The 25752-nt window shown below is 40.9% G+C and overlaps 1 protein-coding gene across 1 annotated transcript in view; it reads left to right on the forward strand.

Moving 5' to 3' along the window:
- Positions 1 to 25752, forward strand: part of pcdh15a (protocadherin-related 15a) — a 140950-nt gene that overhangs the window by 18672 nt on the left and 96526 nt on the right. The window contains exons 3-9 of the mRNA XM_041947023.1: positions 13910 to 14070; positions 16199 to 16354; positions 17155 to 17274; positions 17402 to 17512; positions 19524 to 19694; positions 24251 to 24359; positions 24518 to 24630. Coding sequence (XP_041802957.1) covers positions 13910 to 14070; positions 16199 to 16354; positions 17155 to 17274; positions 17402 to 17512; positions 19524 to 19694; positions 24251 to 24359; positions 24518 to 24630 — 941 coding nt within the window. The remainder of the gene's footprint in view (positions 1 to 13909; positions 14071 to 16198; positions 16355 to 17154; positions 17275 to 17401; positions 17513 to 19523; positions 19695 to 24250; positions 24360 to 24517; positions 24631 to 25752) is intronic.

Raw genomic sequence — 25752 nt, forward strand, 5'->3', positions numbered from 1 at the left:
GCACCTGGATGACACAAACATCTCCTCCAAGTTCAGACCAACAGTGGGCTAACACTCCAGTTAGACACCCTCAAAGATGTAGCACTCTGCCTTGCTTGCAAGCACCTGTAGTCCTGAATTCCACTGGTTTCAAACAATAGTAGTTGTCAGCAAGGGAGCAAATTGATGTATAGGGCTTTCAGTGTAGTGCTTTACAAACAGCGAGGGCATAATTTGCAACCTTTTTGCCAAGTGGGGGGAAAAAGTTTTGATCCCGGGCTCAAGAGCAGAACGAGGCACGTTGCTCCATCATTTGCCACAAGTGAACAGAGTTAACTAACTGTTGGCCACCGTGCTGCATTTCAGCTGAATATATTATTCTTGAAAAAAGATATTTAAAGTTCCAACCAATTTCATTGCTTAAATATGAAAATGGTGCATCAAGCCTCTGCTGTTCAAACAGTCTGTCCTCACAATACATCTCATTTTTGATGTGGTTACAAATATCTCACTATTAAATTATTAATACACCCAAACAAAAACAAAACAGTCAAATCATCAAATTTATACATAGTAATATATATCCCAGTCCAGTACCAACATTCAGTGGTGGTGTGCAGGCAGTAGTGTATAAAACCCCTGAGCCCCACTAACTGTGTCCCAACACCCACCCTAACCCTTTACTCCCTCTAATCTGGGGTTTGCATTGCATCTCAGAGCGGGATGTTTGGGGATTGGTCTTTTTTTTTTTCACTGAATATTAAAAAAAGTCATATTTTTAAGTCTAATATCTGATCCTCTGCATTCGCTTTGATGAGCAGGTTGGTTTTCAACAGCTTGAATCGAAAATGTTCGATATCCTCGCAAGGTTGGCTTCAATTTTGCTGATCAGGACTTTGAACGTTCTTGTTCTGCCTAATAATTGCATCTTAACAGTTCAGAAAACATCTGGGCAAATCGGGCTGCAGCTACCCAAGTGGCCAATTTGATTTTGTGGAGCTGTGAATCTGTTACTCAAACAAAACGAGCACTGCTGTTCTGCGTGCACACACAACTGAGCGCTTGCGAAGTGTGTGTGTGTGCAGTTGCGGTGTTTGTTCATCTGTGTGAGTGAATGATACCTGGGGGACATGTTGCACTTGTCTATGATTTCCACTTTCTTTCTGTGATTAAGGTTTGAAACCATTCTCACTGTTGCCTTACACACACACACACACACACACACACACACACACACACACACAAACACACACATACTCTTTGTTCAATTCTATGTTCGCCTTCAGTTCTGATGATTGCTAGGTCATCAATACATAATTGGAGTAGAGCTGAGAGGCAGGGATTAGTGCACAGCACCTGTTCCTTGTGGATTAGAGAGCAAAACAGGAGGGCGGGGCATGCAGAGGGTTACAGTCTACCTCAGGACAGCATCTATATTTTTGTATGGTTTGTTTTTTTGTTTTTTTTTACACAACATGATTTATGGTAAACGCCATCTGAAGGTCTTTGTCTATCAGGTTTGAAGTGGCCTGCGACAGCCTGTACCTCCTCATTCATTTGCCCCTAATTAGGCTAATAGTCATGTTAATGCTACTGTTTTTCTTTAGAAGTGGAGAACATATTTTAGCGTTTGATGTGCGAATAAAAACAGCAATTACAGAAGATTGTGTAGATAAACGGTCAGTATAATTACTTCCTTTCCCGTTTTCCTTTCATGTGTTGGGCTGCGCTGTGTCATTATTTGCATGAGCATTCTCTGAGGCTTTAAATATCAGTGTAAAATGCTATCTGGGATGCAAATAATCTCTGGATAAAATTGCTTAATCAAATTTAATGTTTTCATGCATGATCAGAGAAAATAACAAAATGTTAAGTAATTGGTCTGGGCTAAATCCACCCAAACAATTTTCCTGTCATCAGATCTTGTTATAAGAGGTGACTGAAAGAAATGTCTTTTTTATGAGAGCTGGTCCTGGTGAGAGCGTACAACCCTCCCTGCATTATTCAGCTGGTTTTCCCCAGAATATGGTGAGATTGTCATCTTAGATTAATAGTGTCATCACAGAATATGTGTGTTTTTTTTTTTTTTTATTCACATCTCTCTAAGGGAATCCCAGTGTTCTTCCACTGCAGCATCTCCCCCAATGTACGTGAAGTGACTATAGAGCAGAATGACAGTTGCTGGTTTTCCACGCTGTGCTGTGGCGGAGACGAGTGGGGAGATCGCCGCAGTATGTAAAAAGTAACTTGATGGCCTCTGCCTGAGCAACACCACAATGAAATCTGCTGCACAAACAGTGAAAATTCTTCACACATTATGCAATGAGATTTTTAATCACAAAATCTACCCTTTTATATTGTAGCTCACTTGACATTCAAAGAGTTTTTCCTCCCCCAAAGCTCCAGAGCGAACACTGGATTGATGGCAGCATATAGCGAGATCCCAGAGCTGTTCCACTGAAACATTGATGCCAAGTTTGCGGACACCAGAATAATACTTGGGGCGATTTTAATGATACTGGCATTTTCTGGCACATAACTGTTAACGCTGCAGTGACACTGAGGTTAAACGAAGCCTCTGTGAGTCTTTGGAGTCGCACACAGCTCCTTGTCAACAGAAAGGACCATGTTTTTGCTGAACGTTTTGTGAAATATTGATTATATATTCCACATTATATCACAACTTGTAAGACTTATTAGTGGATTTATGTTTCTCCAGTATACTGCAGAAAGATAACAATTGAATTTTGTAAAGAAACACATACTATATGCTTGTGTGTGCTTTTCTTTTTTGACCTCATTTAAACCTGCTCTTTATGCTTGTTTAGATGCTGACTGTATTGTTGGATTTATTCGTGTTTGTCGGCTTTTTAATTTGCATTCCTCTGTTAATAAGATACGGAGCATTCGCCAATTAATTTCCAGCATATTGTAATGAGATTCTGGATTAGTTTAATCCTCACATTAGGCTGCACAGACATTAAAATGATTGGTCATTCATATTTCTTGTTTGGATCTAATTTTCACGCAATACAAATGTCCTAGCAGAACACAGTATGTGCTGTTCAACAATAGACAGGCTGCTGTGCAGATTCACGATGATACAATGACCACACTCCCACTTTGACTTTGGATTAACAGCCATGGTGGTAAAATGGTGGCGGTAAATGGACTGAACTTAACATATCTAATGATTTTCAAGGACAAAGTGCTTTACAATTTACCTCTGATTCACTCGCTGGGAGCAATTACAGGTTTATTTAGTAGCTCGAGGTTTAACTCACTAACCCTGTCCAACAAAGTGTTTTACAGCCGCCGTCAGTTACTCTGCAACAATGCACCATTGATATCCACCCTGGCCACTTGACCATGAAAGTTAATGAAGAAAGGCTGTAGAAGTCTGCTGACTGCTGAGAAGTGCTGTTTAAGTGTCTTGGCTCCAGGGAAGTCAATGTTGATCGGTTGGTCTGTCCACTGGTCTAAACTGCTGATTGCTGGTACATTTGGTACAGACATTTGTGGTCTCAAGAGGATGAAACCTAGTGGGATCCCCCTGACTTTTCATCCACAACCTGTTGACTGTGTCCCTTATTTAGAGAAATACCTTAATATCTAGTAGATGTTTGCAGAAAATCTTATACAGACAGTATTACAACCAGCGAATCCTAATGATTGTGGTGACTTCTAGCGCCACTTCTAGCGGTTGACATTTTTGGTTTTGCTTGAAATGTTTGTCTATGCACACTGGATGACTTGCCATAAAATTAAGTACATTCATGATCCCGGCAGGATAAATCTTTATTGTGATACCTCAGCTTTTCCTGTGCCTAAGTACAGCCTCACAGAGCTGCTAGATCAGATGTTAGTAAGGTATTGATAGTGAGTTCGAAATGAGGCGGGATGGGGTGAAACACCTGTCATCACAGACCACATTGAGACTGAAAGGTAGGCTGGCGATGTCTTCTGTTTACATGCACTGCAGTAACCTGGTTAGAATAAAACCTGTGTTTGATCAGTGATGAGATTTCTCCCACACTTTATCAGATTTCTTAACAAAGGCTGGAACACCTTAAGTGCATTTGTGATGCTATATGTGACATTTCAGCATAGTATTTGGACAGCTGGAGGACAGGCTCTGTTGTGTGAGAGCACTTTCTTCACACAAAACGCAGCTAATGGCCAAGAAATCGGAGATCTAGCGATGGGTGCCATGTTTCTTGTGATGCCTTTCCCAGTCACATATTTCTGAACTTATTTTACTGCCGGAAGCTGACAATTAAATGTGTTACTTGAGCTTGCATTGTTAAGAGCCTTGATTCTGCCTGTCTGACAGAGGCTGTGATGGGACTTTAAGCTAATCAGAGTGTTTTTACTCACTACAGGTTTAGCAGCAGGTCAGTACAGTCAGAAAGTACAAAGTCTTCAGTCATGCTGAGAACCAGCTCCCATTCTTAGGTTTGAATGTGGTTATTGCATACTACACTGGAGCTCTTGCAAAATGTGTCACACAAAACTATTCTTGTCCACATGGGACAACTCAGCACGATCCCAACAGAATATTTTAGGCAGTGTATTCATCTTCGAGAATTACATATTCTTCAGAGAGAACATGTCCGTTTTTGGATTAGAAATGTTTGAATTTTAGAGTTTTTCCAGAAATATAACTTAATCACTTAATGTGATCAGGAAACAGTGTAAATCTAGCTGTCAGAATAAAAAAAAAAAAAAAAAAATCAGTGCTGTACTCATGCACTTCAACAGCTTAAGCTGTTTTGGGGAATCTTCATCACTTGCTACCAAAGCTGGAACAAGAGAGATGAGTTTGCCCTGTCTCTGATGTCGTTCCAATGTACAGTTGCATAAAGAACTGCTTTAAAATGATGGCAAAGGAGTCAGTTCCAATCGGATATCTTTATAGCTAACATTGTGGGAATGTGCAAAGTTAGTTTCCTTTTCATTGTCGATGGAGTATGTCTGAACAACCAGAATATTATTCAATGCATTTGAGCACTTTCTTTGGCAGAGCAATGAAAGACGTGCCCTGCTGTTTATGTGCTAAAAATTTGTGGATGTAGTCAGAGATGGATCACCATAGCAGTGTGGACAAATGCAAAGCTATTTGGTATTTATAAGCATTGATAAAACTTGAGTCAGAGATCGAGGCTGTTCTTTTTTCATCAGAGCTGGGTGTCACGTACCACTTAATGTTTCTCAAGGTAACGAATGCTCTTTCAATGCTGGCAACAGCTTCTCGATTTAAGGTTTGGACCTGTTTAAAGGGCTTTGAGGGAGAAGATGAAGGTCTTGGACTGCCTGGGATGCTCATTATAAGTAAGCCTGGATAATTCCACATGTTAAACATGATGTACCATCCACTGACGTCTGCACTGTACTGGGAAGTCAGTGACCTTATCAAGGATCTACACGAATGCATTACACCCTTTCCAAAAGTCATAAAATGTGACACGTGGCCTTAGTTTTTAGGAATGGTACCAGACAGCACACATCTGCAGAGTAATTTTATATTGTACCATCACTTTTCTGCCTGCAGAGTTTACCTACATGGATTGTTACATATTGTTCACCCAACAGAGCTTCCAACATCAAGTGCTATCTTAAGGCTTAGCTGTCTCAGCTCTTCTAACAGTAAAATGCTTTTAATAAAACGGTGTGCATGGATCACACACCATGCTCCATACAATCCAGTATCTACGTTGTATCAATAGCACTGTGTTATGATGATTGTCCTTGTTTTGACAAGGACGTGTTTGAGGACGCTGGTGCAGATTATCTCATATATGGTATATAGTATAGGATATTTATATATACTGAACCATATACTTGAATCCAGTGGACTACTTGGAAGAGAAATAAGCTGTGAGAGTGTACTTTTATTGTTCTTTAGCAGTTGAAGCAACAACAGCCTTGGTCTCTATTTTAATGCTGTGCTGAGCCAGTGCTGATGGTTTAATGTACTTTTTCAGCATCATCCATTAAGTCTGTGTTGCCCATCTCTTCTTTCACCACACATCCCTCCTGTAACAAAGCAGCCATGTTCCTCTCCTGGAGAGCCTAACGCATGACTTGATTCTTATGTAAATGACGTATCACTGTCCTGCAATGATAGGTCTACAAAACAAAACCACCTCACATTGTTATGCATTTATGCAAGTTGCACTGTCAAAACTCTTTGGCTGAACCAATTTGCCTGTTTGAAAAGGAATATCATTATTACACAAAGAGAACTGGAATAATCCTGACCTTGTGGCACATGTGGGTGAAACTAAATTAAATACTAATTTGTTACATTTGTTTGCGCATTAGTTTGACTTGATTACAGTGTGACATCTGTCACCACTGTAATTGCTCTATTTCCATGCTGATCCCAGCATCCTCATCTTGTCAAGAGAATAAAATAAGGTCTTGTAATCAAAACCATTTTTTTTATTCATTTGCAAATGTGTGAAACATTTTAATATTTTATATGTCTTCAACTCGAGCAGCCATTATTAAAATAAACTGACAAATCATAACAAGCCTTGTAAATGGACTGTATACAGCGCTTTTATCGTCTTTCAACCACTCAAGCGCTTTACAACACGGGCCTGCATTCACCCACCTGCTCATTATAAGCATTAACACATTTACACACCGATGCACAACATCCGAAGCAACTTCATTATCTTGTTCAAGGATACTTCGACATGTTAACTGCCGAGGTCAGCGATCAAACCACCGACTTTCTGATAAGTGGGCGGCTGCTCTACCTACTGAGCCACAGTCCGTGGCGTGTTGTACCTACGGTACGGTGCATACATAAAGTGGAACATGTGAAATGGATCTTCCAGGCTTATTCATATTATTTCATCTTCATTTATGGCGGGTGATGCCAACAAACTTTTGGAAGCTGAAAATACTTGTTTCAACTAAAACCAACCTGCTCAACAACAAGTGCAAGTTACCAACACTGTGAACTGGAGACAGAAATCTACATGGGTACAGGTATCTGCAAATAGCTGCAACTGGCAACCAGCCCAGGGCGTTCCTTCTTCCATCCTTCTGATTATGCTCATTATTTCCAGACCAGCCTGAATCTTGCAGAGGCGTGAGATCCTGCTTTAAAAACTGCACGCAAATCTTACTTAAGATTGGGCCAGATTATTGGAGGATATAGGCAGACAATAAAGCTCCTGCTGCTGCTCGATATAGTCAAAGAAATGTGTTGCTTTTGTATGTTTATTAGTAATTTTGGATCAACAAGTATCAAGTATCATCTGGGCTTGGTCGCTGTAGTAATCCTTTCTCCAGTTTACCCATCAGAAGTTTCCAGCTTGTGCAAAATGCCAAGATACCCTAACCTGGTTGCAAACGTTAAGAATGTAAACAAGCAAGTAGCTGCAAACAGCTGTCTTTTGCAGGGTCTTCGGTCACACCTGCCCACATACAAATTTTCTAACTATAAAAGTTCTCCCCTGAGACTATTTAGCAAGAGCGCTGTGGCTGCATCCTGTGCTTTGCACCACTGTTGTGATTGGTTTAAAGAAATCCAAACAAGCCAGAGCCTTTTTTCCCACCTCTACCAGAATGGAAATGGGTGCAGCCAGACCCTTCTCCGGCACTGTGGGGATAGGTCTGGCTATGCGAGACTGACCTTGCCCTTCCTGCGCTTGCTGTCGATATACGCTGGAGCTGATTGTCAAGCTCTTCTCCAATCTTATAATGCCCTGCAGCAGTGTGGCTGCATCTCTGTTATTCAGGTGAACACACTGAGCTCTACTCTAGTCTCAGGTCATCTGTTATCATCAGAATAAATTAAGGTTTTGTTGGTAGTAGAGCTACCGCCAACACTGCTTCCTTCCTTTTGAATGTTGAGTGCCCCTGATCTCATAATGATATCTTAAAATCAAGACTGGACACTCAGTGTATGTGGTGGAATAAACTTCTTTACTTGATATACCGCAGTGTTCTGTATACATGTACATGCTTACATGCATGCACACAGACTGCGAAATGACTGCATTTCGATGTTTGAACTATAGTAGTGGATGGATTGCCATGAAATTTTGGCATAAACATCTATGTCTCCCACAGGATTAGTTGTAATCAGTGTAAATCCACTGACTTTTCATCAATTTGCACAACCAGCTGGGTTTATGACCAGATACGTTCAGGATTTTGATGTAACTATTTTGTCTTTCGTTACAGTGATTGCTAGGTAAACCATAGACATGCATTCACTTCAGACAGTAGCCGGAGTATTTGATATGTCACTACAGCATCTTGACCGTCGACACTGTATTGTGTTGAGCCAGGCTCAACATTTTTTCGTATGCAGCTCCACTTAACTAGATTGACTTCATTCAAATAATGCAGGGATGAAGTCGGTCTGAACATTAGTCTTATTACAGGTTTTCCATTGTTGGCATGCAAATTGCTTTGCGACCTCTCTTGGTAGTAGTGCCACGTAAATGTATTATAGAAAGAGTACTTGAGAGTAGGTTTGACATCAATACGCTATTGTACCATGGTGATTTTTATACCTCAATTTTGATTCGGGAAACAACGCTCGCATTTGGGCTCTTTTTGGGCTATCCACGTAGTGATGGGAAAAAGTTAATGGTTTCACCCAGACTGAAATTAACCCCATCTTTGAGGATGTTAAAACACTTCGTTTCTCCAGAGGAAGCAATTGCTGCAACGCTGTTTCCTAGGACTGTTCTTGGGATCCCTGTTTATTAAATTAAACAGCTGCAGCTTTTTCCCTTAGTCTCTTTGACTCTGGTTTACTTTGTCAGTGATGAATAAACACAGATGTTTTTCATGTCAAATTATATCAAAAGTAATTACAGCTTATTAAGCATTTCGAGTGCTAAGATGGCAGTGATATTATGTCCCTCCTAATTTGACATAGCTGTATTACACATTTTACTTTTGGCAATGTGTGCTGCACAGTGGGCCCTTTGACAGCTGGTGAACATGTATGTATTTATGAGTCAGTGCCTGAGTCGGCGTGTGGGCAAAGCAACCGCACATGACAGGTGGAGAGTACGCGTAAATAACAGCTCAGAGAATATATTGTGTTTTTACTTAGAAAAAGTCGAACAATCCTACAAGCTTTATCTGAGGCCCTCTAGTCTCTTTTTTATTTTAGTATGTGAACATTAACATTATGAGGCTCCTCCGCCACCATCCTGCATATGCATTCGCTTGGTTTGAGCAAACGCCTGTATACATTTAAGGGTGTTAGTAGAAATGGTCTTGGGCTCTAAAGACTGTTCATTGTTCAAACTGGCTGATCTTGTTTGGTCTTGAGACTTTTAAACATCCAAAACAGGAACTTCACAGGATCTCAGCAAGCTGGCACCTCCCATGATTTAAAACTAGTCTGTAACATCTTAAAATCACTTATAAAATGAGCAACCAGTGAAGTGATGCCAGGATATGGCCAATATGCTCTCATTTTACTGCCAGAAAGAAACCTTTTACCATTTCCAGAGAAATGGGAATTACAGTATTCCAGACAGGACTTTCAGAGACACAAATAGCAGTCTATGTGGTTGTTTTGGGAAGGAATGCTTAATCTTTTGAATTTTCTTAAGTTAGCGGATGCAAGATTAGACAACTGGTTGTCAGTTTATTCAAATTGAGTTTGTTCAGTTTGTTCTGCTGTGCTGAGTAACAGACTCGGGGGTTAAAAATTAGGGGCTTTGGTTATCTTTAACCAAAGCCAGTTATGTGGATCTCAAGATTTTTTGGCATTGAACAGCAGCAGTAATGGCTGTCCTAGAGACAGCTGTGGCCACAGCACATTTGTGCTTGCTCATTGCCCAAGTGAATCTGTGTCATTCATATCAAGATGGAAATAGATATTATGATTGCAAATATGGAGGGTCCTTGTGGAGATTTGTTGAAATGACCTAAACAGTGACTCAGTCCCACTCAGTCCCAGAGTTTAGACATGAACAGTAAAGTATTGTGTTAGTAATAACCACCAGTGGTTGGCTGCTAAGCAACACTGCAACAGTATCACATGTTGCGCAAAAATGGAGAAAAACGTTCCTCTCATTGGTCGATAAAAGGTCATTCGTTTATTTCAGCATTGTAAACACAATGGGCTGAAACTTTCCAGATGCGCGGTAGGGTTCTCATTCATAAAAGCCAAAAGTTGATATGTTGAACTGTCCAGAAGTTTTACACACAAAAATGATCTTTGAGATCAGTACAAAACTGTTGAAGTCACTGGGAGCAGGTACATGCTTTTTCAACAGGGGATCAAATGACGCATTAAAAGAGAAAAAAAGGGTACTGTGAGTGACAGAACCATTAAACACCTGTTACAGAGAGCTTTCATACTTAATGAAAATTGTTGTTAACCTATTTCCTTCAACTTTCAGAAGAGAGCTACGTGTATGTCATAATTGCACATAATTGCAGCATTTGCAATATTTTCTCACAAAATTAATCTTAGCCCCATCCTTCAAAAACATGCCATTATCTCTACCTGTGAGCTTATTATCTGCTCTCTTCTGAAGGAACAAAAATCTTTTTTTTCTCATTTGGTTTTCGTAGCGATTAAATGATACAAAACAATTTAAATAAAAAAAGTTAAGGCTGTTTGCTTGTTGCTGTATATACTTTATATACTCTATATACTTTAGTTGTGAGTGAACTGGCTGTTTTTGCGCTCCCATATGCAATTATTTCTTTTGCTTTGCTTCCCTGTGGCACCCTCTTATGAAATAAGATCATGGATTAAGCTCAAAGCATACTGGATTTCAAACAGGCCTCCATACTAATAGCAATAGGCCTTAATGCAAGTAACTTTTTTTTTTTCATACTGAACCTGGAGTCCTATCAGTAACAGGCCTCCACACTTATCTGGTGCCATCCTCTATGAATGCCAACATTATTGATATTTGGGATAAAAGTAAGCCCTCTGTGCTGTCTCTGTGGGGTTTGTCCCTGTGAAGCTCAGATCAGAGGCGCTTCTGACCGGAGATGACCCTAACTGAGTCACAGGCTACTAAAGAGAGAGTGATTTCATTTATTTGGAAATAAAATACATATAAAGCATGTTGGAACTCTGGATTGCTCTTGTTTGTATAGATCTGACAGGGCTTGCATCCTTTTGCCTGATGAGGACAACACCGCTGCTGTGTGACTGAGATTGAGAGAGGAAGTGCCCAGAACAGGGCGAGTATTGGCTGCCACAGCAGAAATGCTGAAGTTCAATTAACTTGAGAAAGAAAGGCGGCTCTCCGTGCCCTCCCTTGTAATTTTATCAGCGGCGTAATTTACGACCCAAGAGTTTCCAAAAGATGTAGCTCACCACTCAAGTTACCGAGGCAGATGTATTTATGAAAAGCTGTGTTTTAGATTAATGAGGCAGCAACAGGGGGGTCTTTTGACTTTTAAATTAAATTCCTGGAAGATCCATTTTTCAGATGGAGTTTAGCCCAAGTGAGACAGATAATTATAGGTCCATCTGATTACAACACACAAATGCATCAAACCCCGACTGCTGCAAACAGGGAGCGCAGTCATTAATAGTGGCTAAAAATGCAGCGGTGGGTATTATGATTATAAGGCAAAAGCTTCCATTACACCTCCATCCTTGCACCTTCACGAGTATCTGAGAGTCTGAGTGGCTCTGCAAAATGGGTAAACCTATTTAATGAAAGGATAAAATACAAGATGTTATGGGCAGTAATTAAAAAGCCCATTAAAATACCAACACCCTCTTAGGTTTTACAGCTGGTGGATTGGCGAGGCATGACAAGTGCTTTTAGTCTCTACAGTTTTTCAACATCTATGTATGGTTAAGGTTATTATCTTGAAACAAAACTCACTTTTCAGAGAAGAAGGAGAAGACGAAGAAGAACTACTTTATTTATCCCCTTGGGGAGATTCAGTTTTTCCCCTTTGTTGTTAAAACACGGTGTACTTTGAAGAATCTCCGCCTCACTTTGAGCACATTGTTAAGTACATGTGAAATGTGCTGAAAGCAAAGGGGATGAATTAAGGTGATGCAGAGAAGAAAGTGAAAGGCGATCAAAACCAAAAACAGCTGAATATTTAATAGCATAATCTGTGTGTTTTCATGCACAGCAGCTGTGATTTCGCCCATGTGTGCTCCGACAGCAACGTGGCTCAGTTGAAAAGACCTTCATGTCGTTACAAACATGATCTACCAATTATACATCCAACCATAAACTGAAGCCATTTTTCCCTCTTACTATTAACTGAGGCACACTTTGCAAAAGTACCAATGAGTGGAAACTGAGTGGAAACACATTCTTTCTACAGCATGCGCACATAAATCATGTATTCTATCCAAATGTAGTTTTGTTTGGATGAAACTTGGTGTTTGTATTTGCTTATTCTCTGGTGGATTTGAATAAATAAAGACTTGAGTGACCATCCGATCCTGATGATGATGCTTATTTCAACCAGTCAACTCCTACATCCTGTATGTCTACCACAAACTGGTGTTTCCTGGTGTCAGAGATGGAAATTGAAGATATTGCCTGTGTGTATGATGGTTATTATTGGGCTGCTGTATGTTACAAATAGGGGTGTGTATATCTCTACCCTTTAGATCATTCATTATATGTCTGGCCACTCGTGATTCAATACAGATACGTTTTCAGTGATATTATGCACTGCAATTCTAAGGTGGTTTGATCCAGTCACAATAAGGATTTGGTATGTTGTCAGAGCACTTGAGGAGGTTGCAAATGCAATGTGGAGATTTCGGCAGCATTGTGCACTTTGTCCCTGACATAGGTCTGTCTTTTGGCGTGTGAGTGGTTGCCTTGAAGTAGTTATGTGATTGGTGGAATGTCGCGAGCAGGCAGGAGATGGGTGGGATGCACAAACCAAAGAGCTATTTCAAGAATCGCCTTTTGACCTACAACATTTCCCCAATCCATGCAGAATTAGGTTGGATTTGTGGTTGTTTCCTGCTGTGGCTGGTTTCTCTGACTCTCTGTAACATTTTTCCGATACACATCAGTGATTATATAAACCCTACAAGCCAAGATGTACGGAGGAGGTAATTAGAAACGATGCTAAACAGGATTTGACTCGTTGGATTTAAAAAATGAATTCTTAGCTGCAGATAAAGAATATTTCATTATTATTCATTATTATTAGTCCATTGGAGTGACTGCAATATATCAATTTAACGTAGTTGTTATATTTTGCTACTGTACATATATGTCTTTAGATGTTTGTCATATGCATGCAACTTTCAAATTACCTGAAATTTTTGAGACAGTAGGCATCAGGGACATTTCCAGCATAACAGACCTTTTCTCAAGTATGACTATGAATTCCTTTTTGCACCACTGATCTCAATTAAAATACCAGACTGGATTTTTCTTTCTTTCTTTCTTTAGTCGACCAGTTTTTTTTTTTTTTTTTTTTCCACAAATCCACTAATTTGCCCACTTAGGAGTCATGTAATCAGATTTAACAGGCTTTGGGAGGGTTGTCCCAGAGGGCTGTTGTGGCAAAGTTTAATCAGTCACTGATTAAAAGCTGTGGAATATAAACCAGAAAGTGCTGGTGCCCTCCAGGGTGATAATTATCAATTTTATAGATTTTACCATGTCAAATGTGGAATATTCTACAGAGATCTGAAGCAGCCGGTCAGTAAAGCTGCTGTTTACTGGTCAGTGCGGAACCACTTAAAAATCCCATTTTCCTCCTGGATGTTCCACCACTGCAAGATTAAAAAAGCATATTGCACAGAAAAGGAAATTAGACAACTACTGTTTTAGATATGATAAAACCTTTATTCAAATAAGCGTTGTTTCATTTCAGTAAAATGCCCTTCATCATTTATTCACATGTTGTAAGAAAGAATAAATAATTGTCCTTCTACAAGAGGAACACGTATTAAATGGAAACTGCTCTGCATTCACAGGTACAGTTTTGGTGGAAAACATGCAGATAAATGGCCGTGCCCAAGACCCAGGCAGAACCATCTCGCTGACGTTGCTGGACAACTATGATTACTGGGTGATACTGGAACCAGCGCGACAGAGGCTCTACCTTAACAGCACAGGACGCGTTCTGGACAGAGACGTGAGTACAGGACTAAGGACGATGATCTGAAGCGAGAAACGCTCGTTCACTGCTGTTTTTAAATTAAATATCATTTCCGTCACACATGAATACGTTGCCTCCCTCGGATGAGCTCATCACACGCAGTAGCTGTTTATATGTTAATCATAGCAGGGTCATAGCGTATGATACCATAGCAGGGTTGATTGTTTCACATTTGTTTTTATCAGAGCTGTTTAAATCTACTAATAACTCATTATTTGTCATTTCTGAGGCCAGTGGAGGGCCATCCAAATGATGCGGGAGGAATAAAGCATATTCAAATGTTTCAATTGGCTATTAAATTTTTTTTTAACAGATTCTAGTTTTCTTTTAGCCTTAGAACATTTAATTTGTACCTTAATTAACTTTTTGTTCAGTTGTGGTGAACTCATTTTGGCTCTTTTCACTGAACATGAAAGTTAAGTCAATGTGTATATATATATATATATATACGTATATATGTACATACGTATATATATACGTATATATACATATATGTATATATATACGTGTATATACATATATGTATATATATATACGTATATATATATATATATATACATATGTATATATACGTGTATATATACGTGTATATATATACATATGTATATATATATATGCCATGCCTCATGGCCATCAATACATCATCATTTCCCATCATATTTGTTGTATTACTGACTAACTTCTTCATAACTTGATTTGATGAAGCACCTGCACACATGGAGAATAGAGAACGATGAGCGACCTGAATAAGGTGTTTACATGCCACAGAATCCTGGTTTCTATCAGAGCACTCCCGCAGGCATATCCAGGGCCTCTGCAGGTTTCTGAATCCTTGGATATGGTGTTTGCACATGCAGCACATAACCGGGATACTTAAAAAACCTGATCTCAACCTGCACCCTGCTTTTGCAGTCCTTGTCTCTCTTGCTCACAAACAATGACCAGATAAGAAAGGTGATGCATCAAAGTTGTCATGAGAGATGGCATAAAGTAGCATCTTGCAAATTTGATTGATAATAGCAGTCATGATGAAAATGATCAATACAATAAGGCATTTAACCTTGATTCTAACAGGAGTTTGATCTTACAGTAACAGTTCTCTCTTTAATCCTTCATTTTAATAACAAATTTGAATTCATGAGGTTTTTCACTCCTGTTTAGCAAGAAGGAGCAAAGATATTAAATGTAGTGTAGCGTTATAGTTCGCCCCAGTGCTAAATGTAAAGTAAATTAATAAATGCACCCACTCTGTCTGTATGTAATATGTTCTGTTGAGTTCTCCAGGGTATACAGTAAACCTGCAGAGAATACGAATCAGTCTAAAAGGTACAGGATAGGATGTGAGAGGTTAGCACTGTAAAGTGTTGTGACTGCTGGGGAAAGAAACCCTTATGGACGTGTGTGGTTAAATTATATGGACTAAGGGTAGAGTGCTGATGGGAATCCACTAATGGGAACGTCTCAGAAATATGGCCAATTAACAGGAGAAGTAACAACAGTAGAGGAGCATATGGGAGTCAAACCTCTTCCAAGTGAGAGGGGGAGGGAAAAGTTAGCCAGGCTGCATTACACCACAGGGCAAGATCATCCTTGTTTCTAAATTCAGATGATGTCTGAGAAGAAGCGGCGGCAACAACACAAGCTGCTGTCCAATGTACGTTTGAACAGAACATGGCACAAGGCTCGCAGCAGCCCGTCGTTTGATCAGACATTTGAATATTTATCACATGTAATATTTAAAATAGCAGAATCATGATGCACAGTGCAAATGCAAATAACACCAGTCACGTTTTGTTTACTACAGTGCGGTGCAGGAAGTAATTAATAACAAGAAATATACTGCAACAACACCGGCTGATGCTGGTAATCAGACTTTTTTAATTCAATTTGTATGTATTGTTTGTTGAGTGAAGGCTGGTAGAGCTTTGATTTTATCATCTCTGCCAAAGTATCCATATTACTCTTGATAAAATGCAAGATATTGCTAAAATTAAAAACACAAACATCGCAATAGCTTGTGACCGCAGTCAAAGCGGAGGACTGTATGTTAACTTCCATTGCGAATACTAAACTAACTAGTCTGTCTTTCCTCTCTCTCTCCCAGCCCCCGAACTATATCACCACCATTGTGGTGCAGGTCCAGTGCACCAACGAGCTGGTTGGTACTGTCATTTTGCACGAGGTACGGATTGTTGTGAGGGACAGGAATGACAACACCCCTCGCTTTCAGCAGCCACGCTACTATGTTGCAGTAAATGAGGTGAGGGAGCGATTCCTGTTTTCGGTTTCCTGCAGGATTTGTAAATCTTTTTTTCCCCCTCACTGACGAGAGAAAACATTTTCAGTGTGCCAAGCTCTACTGTAAGATACAATATAGTCTCTGTTCTTTTTCCTCAGGTTTGTACATGTGACACATTCGTGTTCATGCAAACCGGCAGGTCAGGAGGGCATTGGGGGATTTTGTTGCAGCCTGCTCTGCATTCAGTTACATGCATCTACTGAGCACCAGACAGGACAGCCTCTTTCAGCCAGAACAAACCAGCATAGGTTCAAGACAATTCATCAAGTCTTTATTTACAGTCACGTGTTCTGTGTTTGGGAGATAATTCCCTGCAGAGTTCAAGACTAGCACAACTTTAGTCTCTGTTGTTCACACCTCGTGTACATTGCGTGTTCAAAGTTCCTGTCACAGTGTGTTAGCATAGCCATATGCAGCTGCCCCAACAGTACAGTGAGTCATTCTACATTGCTGTCAACGTCTCCCCTGAACAAGCTCTCCTGCCCACTGCCTGGTCCTGTGGACTTTGCTGAAGCCTCTGGGGAACAGCGGTGGTTCTCATACTTACTTTTTGTTATTCTGTCAGCAGTGTGCGTAAGACTGCTGCTGACTGCAACATTTCCCCTTTTTGATGTTTTCTTTCTGCTTGTCTGCTAATGGGGTGGAGCAGCAACAGTAATAGCTGTATGCATGAGCTCTCGACTGTAAGTAGATGTTGTACTCACAGGGGGCTGTTTGAGCAGTTGACTTTTCTTTCCCCCCACTCTCATATTTGTTTCCAGCTCACACCAGTTGGAACAACCATTTTTACTGGCTTCTCAGGAAATAACGGCGCTACGGACATTGACGATGGGCCCAATGGACATATAGAATACAGCATACTTTACAACCCCAATGACCCGGTATATGGACAAGTCACGCCATGATAAACACCCTCTACACCATTGTAAATTTCTTCAGCAATCATGACCTATTGCGCACATCCTCCTTTCTTTCTGTCTTATCACATGGACTCTCTCCCTCTTCCAGGATTCGAACAGAACAGTGAGTGTTGCAAACACCCTTTCAGGACACATTATTCTGGCCGAGAGGCTCAACTATGAGGAGAGGACTCGCTACCTGGTTTTGGTCCAAGCCAACGTAAGTGAGCTAATCTGCACAAGCACAATCGCATTTGATTGTTAAGACTATTAAGTGCTTAATATCAACAGAGAATGAATAGGACCTGATTTGTACATTTTGTTTGACGTTGTGCACTTCACCACTGGCCTTGAACTCTTATTGCCACTGAATCTTTGTATTCAGGGGCAGCAGCTGTTTCTATTTGGAGAGCAGAATGTGAACATTCAAGGACCTATTTTGTGTTTCCACCATATTTCAGATCTTTCAATTATTTTAGCGCCAAATGTTTTGAACATGTGCTCAATAGCCTTGAGCCTGGTCACTGGCCTGCGTTACTTCTTTTCCTTCTTTTCAATGACGTATATTCCTTTATTCAAAAATGTCATCATTTAGCAAACCATCCTTTTCACTTTCAGTCTTATCACAAGAGAGATGCTTAATACCTAATTAGACATTTCTCAATTGACAGTCAGTATGAGGACAGTGCACAAACAAGTGACACTAATTCAGAGATTGCTCACAGTCAGCAATGTCAGGCCGAGAGGATTGAAGCCTCCAGTGTTTCATTACTACTTACGTTTTTTTTTTTTCGTTGAAAGTGATTGAAACTATCTCTGAGACGTTCTGAGATAACTGCTTGTAGTCTATCAGAGCAGCTTTGCATATCAGAGTTGTTTCAATTATGGATTTCACTTGAGGGAGGGCACTTTTCTTCACACTCTCACGGGGCAACATGAGAGTGAGACTGAGAAAATAGTGTAAAACAAGTAATCCTAACAATGCCGGTATGAATTCTAATGAAGACATTTTTATGTTCCTTCTCTGGTCCGTACTGTTAGCTATTAAGCAGCATCAAATGTGTATTGACTAAGGGCCACTGTGAAAGCCACTGGACAAGAATTTGACTACAAACACCCAGATTGGGATATAAGAGTTCCCCATTCGTATATGCACACTGCTGCATGATTCAAAGCCTTATTGTTTGAAAGCTGAGACTCCCAATATACAGACCCTCAAATAATTATATTGTTATAATCACTTCCCGATCACTGATGACATAATCACTCACCCTAACAAGCAGTGGTCAGACATTGCACGCTATACTATAAAATGGAGGAGGTGAAGTAGTGCAGGACAGATAATCATTTAGCAGCCAACCCATCTCCTATCCTCTCCATTTCCTGCATGAGGGAGCAAAAGACTCAGCCCTTTCGCCTGGCAAGAGGTCCTCCAGGGAGATTTCATTTTCTCTTGCAAGAGGACGTCAGAGTAGGGAAAGAAAGAAGACATGGTATTTACTAGAACTCTGCGCCGCTTGTGTCAAGAGTTCAATTACACTGACATCGCGAATCTTTGAAGTGCTGTGCTGCTCTGGGTACCACTCTGGGAAGCAACAGTACCACGAGGAGAGTCTTGAAGGATAACTGTTGTAAAGATATGTTTTATTGCCAAGAATAATTTTCTTAAGAAGGAAAGCTTCAGTGGAATGTAGATGAGTTGTGCTGCTCCGTCTGGTATGAAATGGTCTGATGTTGGATGTATTGTTTTCATTATAACATCTTTCTCTTTCCAGTGCTTGGACAAATGGGAGCTTCTTTTTACCTGAGTACAAGCTTATAAGCTCAAGGATGTGGCTTTATTATGTAACAAAATATACATACATGAAAAGGACAAATGTTTTATTTAGTCACTTTCAAATGTTCCTTGGCTGATGCAGTGGTATTGATGCAGTGTATTAAAAAAAAATAAATCACTTTATTTACTGCAAAAAATATTTAGATAATGTTCTGCTTGAAGCACAAGTCCGTAGACCAAACAAATGAAGACAAAAAACAGAATTAATGCATGACTGTGAGCTTCCAAATCGGTCACCGCTGTAATATATGCCGAAGAGCAGCTGCAGAGATCTGTCATGGCTTTAACATGTTGTATTGATTTTAGCTCAAGCCGTGTGCGGCCCCAGTGCACAGAGCAGCAAATCGTCTGGGAGTTTGAAGGCTGAAATTGAAAGCATTTGTTCATCTCGCAGGACCGCGCTCCATACCCCCCAAACAGACGAACAGCTACCACCACTCTGACGGTGGACGTTCTGGACGGGGACGACCTGGGCCCCATGTTCCTGCCTTGTGTTTTGGTGAACAACACCCGCGACTGCAACCCTCTCACCTACCGTGTTGCTATCCCTGAATTCACTGAACCGGTAAGAACCAGGCAGACAGGCAAGTGTGAACACGCTGCTGTTCCACAAGGTCATTTTGACAGAATTCCTCCCGTTAATAGTATGTGCATATTTGTATTTTCATGCACGCACATTGTGTTCTTATCTGTTGTCCTGTGTCTGCATGTACATGAAGTTGCTCTGCATGTGTACATTCCCGTTAAATCTTCAACTCTGCCACACCTGTTAAATAGCCTAATTGTCCGCTTACACTTTGTTTTTGCCTCCACGCCTGCAGGCAGTGTAAGCTTTGCTGATTTGTCTCAGCATGGTAATTCCAGGGGCATTTTCTGGTCTGTTGGACCAGCAATTAGAGCTGAAGGCTGAGTTGACCTGGGATGACAGCTAAACACCACTGGAGTTCATAAAAGTAAGAAAAATACAGAGGGAGACGGTGTGGTTGCTGAGATAAAGCGTCTGAGGTGCAGAGAACATCTGGTGCACCAATGGAAGCTATATGTACAAACAGTTTATCTTAAAAAATCTATATCTACTGTGTGTTCCTATGCATGAAAAGACCACTAGAAGTGAGCTGTGCTGAATGTTTGAACTACACTAGACCAGACTGGACTAATTAATAAAACAATCTCACCCAAAGTCCATTTAGTACTGTTCTGGGTTTTTTGTTGACAGTTCCTATTTGTTTTCTGTGGAGTGCGTGAGATCCAGCTGCACGTTGCATTATGGATACGGCGAGTTGATGGACCAGTTACCATATCTAATCATGACTCGACCTCTACTTTACGCAAATGATTCCAGCCATTATAGTATAGTACTTATTAAATATCAATCAAGATTCTGCCTATTGCTCACCTAAAACGTTTGCAGAAACATGTTTCAGTGTACTGCTTTTCCGTAATATCAGAAAGTTTGTGACCCGGCCTACGTGATGCAAATGGTTGAGCCAAAACCAAGCTGCGCCCAACTCGCAGTACATCACCCACCAGCAAGGAATCCACAATCTCAACTCAAAGTCTACTTGCTCTCTTGTTCTGGTGGATTCAGCTGTATAACACACACCTCATCAGCAGTCTAGACTGGGATTGAACTCTTTTGAACTGATTTGGATTGGAGCAGTCTGGATTGGATTTGACTGGATTTACTGGACTGGACTGGATTGGGATTGGCACTGTGCCGTCCTCAGAGCAGAAAGGTTGGAATCACAGCTGGGTTCCTTTCATTTGTGTCATCTGTTTCCGTAAAGATGTGTGAACGTTCTTGTCTGTGTCCTTTTAACATCCGAGCAAGTGGATTTGCTTTACACATAAAAGCAGAGTTATTTTTCTCCTGTTGTCACTGTTAATTGTAGGTTGGCAATCAAGCTTAAGATAAGATAAGATAAGAATATTAATCCCCAGCCGTGGCAATTTAGGTGTTACAGGCAGCAGGCAATAGCAGTAGGAAAAAAACAACAGAATAGGGAAATGCAAAGGTGGAGTACTTAAAGAGAGTAAAAAAGTAATATTGCACAAGGTAATTTGTGTATGATAAGTCACACATCAGTTCAAAGACATTCTGAATATGGACCTACTGCTACATTAAGCAATGCTGGAGTTGAACACTCTGACAGGTGTTGGTATGAAGGACCTGCGGTAGCGTTCCTTCTTGCAGAGTGAATGCAGCAGTCTGTTGCTGAAGGAGCTGCTGAGGGCCCCCACTGTGTCATGCAGGGAGTGAGAGGAGTTGTCCATTATTGATGTCGGCTTGGCTAACATCCTCCTCCCACCTACATCCTCAGTGGTGTCCAGAGGGCAGTCCAGGATGGAGCCAGCTCTCCTGACCAATTTGTGAAGTCTCTTTCTGTCCCTCTCAGAGCTTCCACAGCCCCAGCAGACCACTGCGTAAAAGACTGGAGATGCAACCACAGAGTCATAAAAGTTTTCAGCAGTGTCCTACATATGCTAAGGACCTCCGTTTTGAAGATGAAGATTACTTTCGCCCTTTTTTAACAGGGCATCTGTATTGGTTGTCCAGTCCAGTTTGTTGTTGAGGTGGACACTCAGGTATTTGTACTCCCCCACAATGTCAATGTCCAAATCCTGGATGCTCACTGTTGTGATCTGTCCCTCTTTGCTGCGGAAGTCTATCACCACCAAACTTATTGTATAGTTTCGTTAGTGCCACCAAATCGAGTGTGATGAAATTAAAGGATCGACGGAGAATACTGCTCTGAAGCAGTATTGGGAAAAGACCGCATAGACTGTGGGTTAAGTGTACTGGGTTGACATGCTTTGAATCCGGGAGTCGAGCTGAATTGAATTAAACTGAACTGAGACAGAGAGAGAGCTCAGTTGACACAGAAATCTGCAGCATGCACAGTGGGAGCTCTATACATTGAGAAAATCAAAAGCTATAGATTTCGGCCTATGCAGTTTATACATGTATGTTCAGGTACTGCATGAGCATGTGTCTGTAGCTGTGGTTGGGTGGGAGCAGCCATGGTGAGTCACAGTTGTTTGTCCAGGCTTTCCATTTAGAGTTTTCCCATGTATAATTTATGATAAAAGGTTTGCAGACTGCTAAGTATGCAGGACCTGGGAGCACCGGCTCCACAAACCACAGCTTTTTCATTCGTGTGAGAAAATGTTGGCCTTTCTCCCCATCTTCCCACTTTTCCCTTTTTTAACACGTTTCATCCTCCCCAAAGCTTCACCCCAAAAATGAGCTCTGATGTTGCAGTGATGTTACATTTACCTCAACTGTATTCATTCGCTTACATAACTCCCACTAGAATGTCTCCTCTATAGATTTTCAGTTTTTCCACAATGTTTCAAATGTGTTACGTCTGTTACACAACACTGACCTCCTAATTGCCTCCTTTTACTTTCCTTAAACAGCGAATCGTTTAATTTCACAACAGTTTGCCAGGAATGGCGTTCATTTGCTTTGCTGTTTTCAGTCAGTTTTGTTCTGACCTAGGATTCTTCTCCATTCTGCAGTGTAACCATTATGCTAACATATCTGTCCACGGGGAGATTTGTCTTCTCATAATTGATGAGTGTATTGTAATTAATCACAATGGCTAGACAGGCATTATTAAGTTGATCGGTATTTATTTTTTGCCCTGGGGGGATATAATGTGGGCTCTGGAGTCCCCTGGATAATGACTGCTGGAGGAGGGTATTATAGCTAATCATCATTGTGCAGAGCTAGGGGGATTTGATTTAGCGCACCTCCAGACATTGTAAAAGCGAGAGGGCTGGTTAGGGAGGGGTGTAAGGATTACTCCAGAGCTGAGGGATATAAATATACCCCCTCAGGGAGGGATTCTTCTTGCCAGAGAGCTGTTAGCCATGTGCCTTTCTACGCTAAGGAAGTTTAGCACAGGCCTCTTAGCATGCTCACACATACCATATAAGCCATATGGAGGCATTTTGCATGAGAAGAGATATTTATAAATGTGATGTGCTAAACAAATTCCCACTTACCCATATGTTAGTGCCAAAGTGTAGCAGCAGAGCTGGGCAATTAATGCTGATGGTGTCTGAGTGTGCATGAGCGGGAAAAGTAGCCTGCAGCACCACAAATAGATCATCCTTCATGTGAAACTCCTATCGGGCATATTTAGACGCATGTTCATGAGAAACAGATTTAATAGCTCTGACTTGTTAATTAAATAACCTAATAATTGGCCAGTGTGCTATACATTGTGGCTGCATGCTAAGGCACTGGCCTACATCAGAATTTTGCTCTTGAGTTAGAAATCAGAAATATTTTTTTTCTTGTTGTTGTTGCGTTATTCAGTTTTTGCAGCCTTATTTAAATAATAAAACAAACAAACAAACAAACAGCTTGCACACTGCAGGGCTCCAGTGTGAGTCCAATGAAGCGCAATTGTGCTTGAAACATCACCTGGGTGCAATAAATTAGTGGACGCTGGAGCCTTGCTATGTGCAAGCTGTTTGCTCACTTTATGCTCAGCACCTTCCCCGTTTGGTCTGGATGTGTCATGCACACTCCTGTTTAAACGCCTTTTTAAATAAGCCACCCTCGCCTCTCTTTCCATGACGGAGGTTAATTGTAAATGCTAGCGCAGAAGTGGGGCAAGCGCACATGGTCGCAGCGTTAGTGACCACAGGAGCAAATGCAAGGTTAGCACAGCACAGCACAGTGCGGAGGGAAGACATTATTTAAAGGAAGGAAGTATCAGCAGGTGGAACTAGGGTGAGCTTTATGAATGGCCAATCACAGCAGCTCCTGTCATCCCCTTTAAAAGCAGAATAAGGTTTAGTGGGCCAGCGTCCTGTTTTTTTTTTTATCATAAGCAGTTACATATAATTTACAACACGTGACATAAGATTATACAGCAGCCGATGTATGAATATATTGCATGTAGGGTAGAATATATACTCTTTAGAGAAGAATTCTCTATATCTGACTGTGCTGATTTCTTGTCTCTGAAATTATGCACTCAAAGTTATTTTAGGAGACAATATCTGTGCAGCTATAGGCTGCAACTACAATCAACAGAAAATAAATGGGTTTGCATCTGCTTGCCTTGCTGTTTTGTTGACTGACTCCCCCACCCCTTGTTGCAGAGCAAACTGAACCCGCTGAATGTGACCCCTTCTATCCGGGCTGTGGACATGGACAGAAACATACAGCCCCCATCAGACAGACCTGGCATTCTCTACTACATCCTGGTTGGTAGGTTCATCACATATCTTCTTTGATTTTGCACATTTTATGTTCTTTGGCTCAGCCAGCGCGCCATGACTTGACTTCTAAATGTTCATTCTGATGTTCTTGATTGGTATCGTAAAGTGCACCGAATCCAAATCTGTGAATCTTATTCTTTATTCTAGGTCATCCAGCCACATACCCAGAGTATTTCTCCCTGAACAGAACCACTGCAGAGCTGCGTGTTCTGCAGCCAATCAGCAGGGACTTGTATCAGAGGTTCACGCTCATCATCAAGGTAAACAGCAATGGTCAATTTGACTTTTTCACGCCTTTCGTATTTGCATTAACAGGATGGGGTTTTTGACTAAAGTAGAAGAATTTGTGAGTGTTGTTCAATCACAGATGCACAGATACACAATATCCCAAAAACTTTATAGGGTTTGCAATGTACAATCATGAAAAACCTGGCAAAGAGGAATTTAGTTCAGAAGTTTGCTGAATATTTTAATGCAGTTCGATGAATCACACCAGTTTTAAAAGTGACCTGTGTGTTTTTGAAATCACCCCAGAGCAGACAAGCGATCCACAAGCCTGCACCCACAGTAGACTAGTAGACTAGTAGCACGCTGTCTGGCAGGTCACGGGCCAAGCATGCCAAATACCACAGTTTTGTAAAGACCAAGCAAAATGTAGATTGTGTAGAAAAATATTCAGCACTTGGAAGAGTGGAGAGATGGTGCTGTGAGATGATTGGTTGTGGATTTATCATGCGTCCACTGTGGGTCAAATGTGAGCTGATCAGCTGGCCTGCGCTTCAGCAGGCAGATATTGAGCTGTTTTAGCCATTGTTTCTTGCTTTTGGGCTTCAGTTATGCGTTCTTGCTCTCTCCTTCTTATTTATCCGGATATTTTACATTACTGAAAGGAGATCCCCGTAGAATAGCTCATCAACACCCCAGGTGTACTGCTATTGGGTTGACAAAGAAGATATTTTCATGTAAAGCCATTCCTTTTATCTGTACAAGTGCTTTTAAAAAAAAAAAATGATGTCAGTAAACACAACACTAGTGACAAATAAATGAAACTCAAGGCCAACAACAAAATAATTATCACATAAAATACAATTAACTCATAAATGTTAAAACTGAAGAGATTATAACATTAATTTCTATTTTCAAGTGGTTTCCCCACAATGTAAGTCCGACCAGATCAGCAGAGACAACAGATACACACCTCATGGTAGCTGTAGGTGCGCCGCTCTGTCCACCCGTCCAGTGGATTTTGACATGATAGTAGACCGCCTGCTGTGAACTCCGGGAGCTCAAGTGTCGCAACACATAGTCGTTAGTTGATCAGGCTGCTGCTGTTTGCAAAACAACCACCGCTCCTCGCAGCGAGGGGGCCCAGAGTCTGTCAC

Source organism: Chelmon rostratus, chromosome 11, assembly GCF_017976325.1.
Source record: "Chelmon rostratus isolate fCheRos1 chromosome 11, fCheRos1.pri, whole genome shotgun sequence".
Taxonomy (NCBI): Eukaryota; Metazoa; Chordata; class Actinopteri; order Chaetodontiformes; family Chaetodontidae; genus Chelmon; species Chelmon rostratus.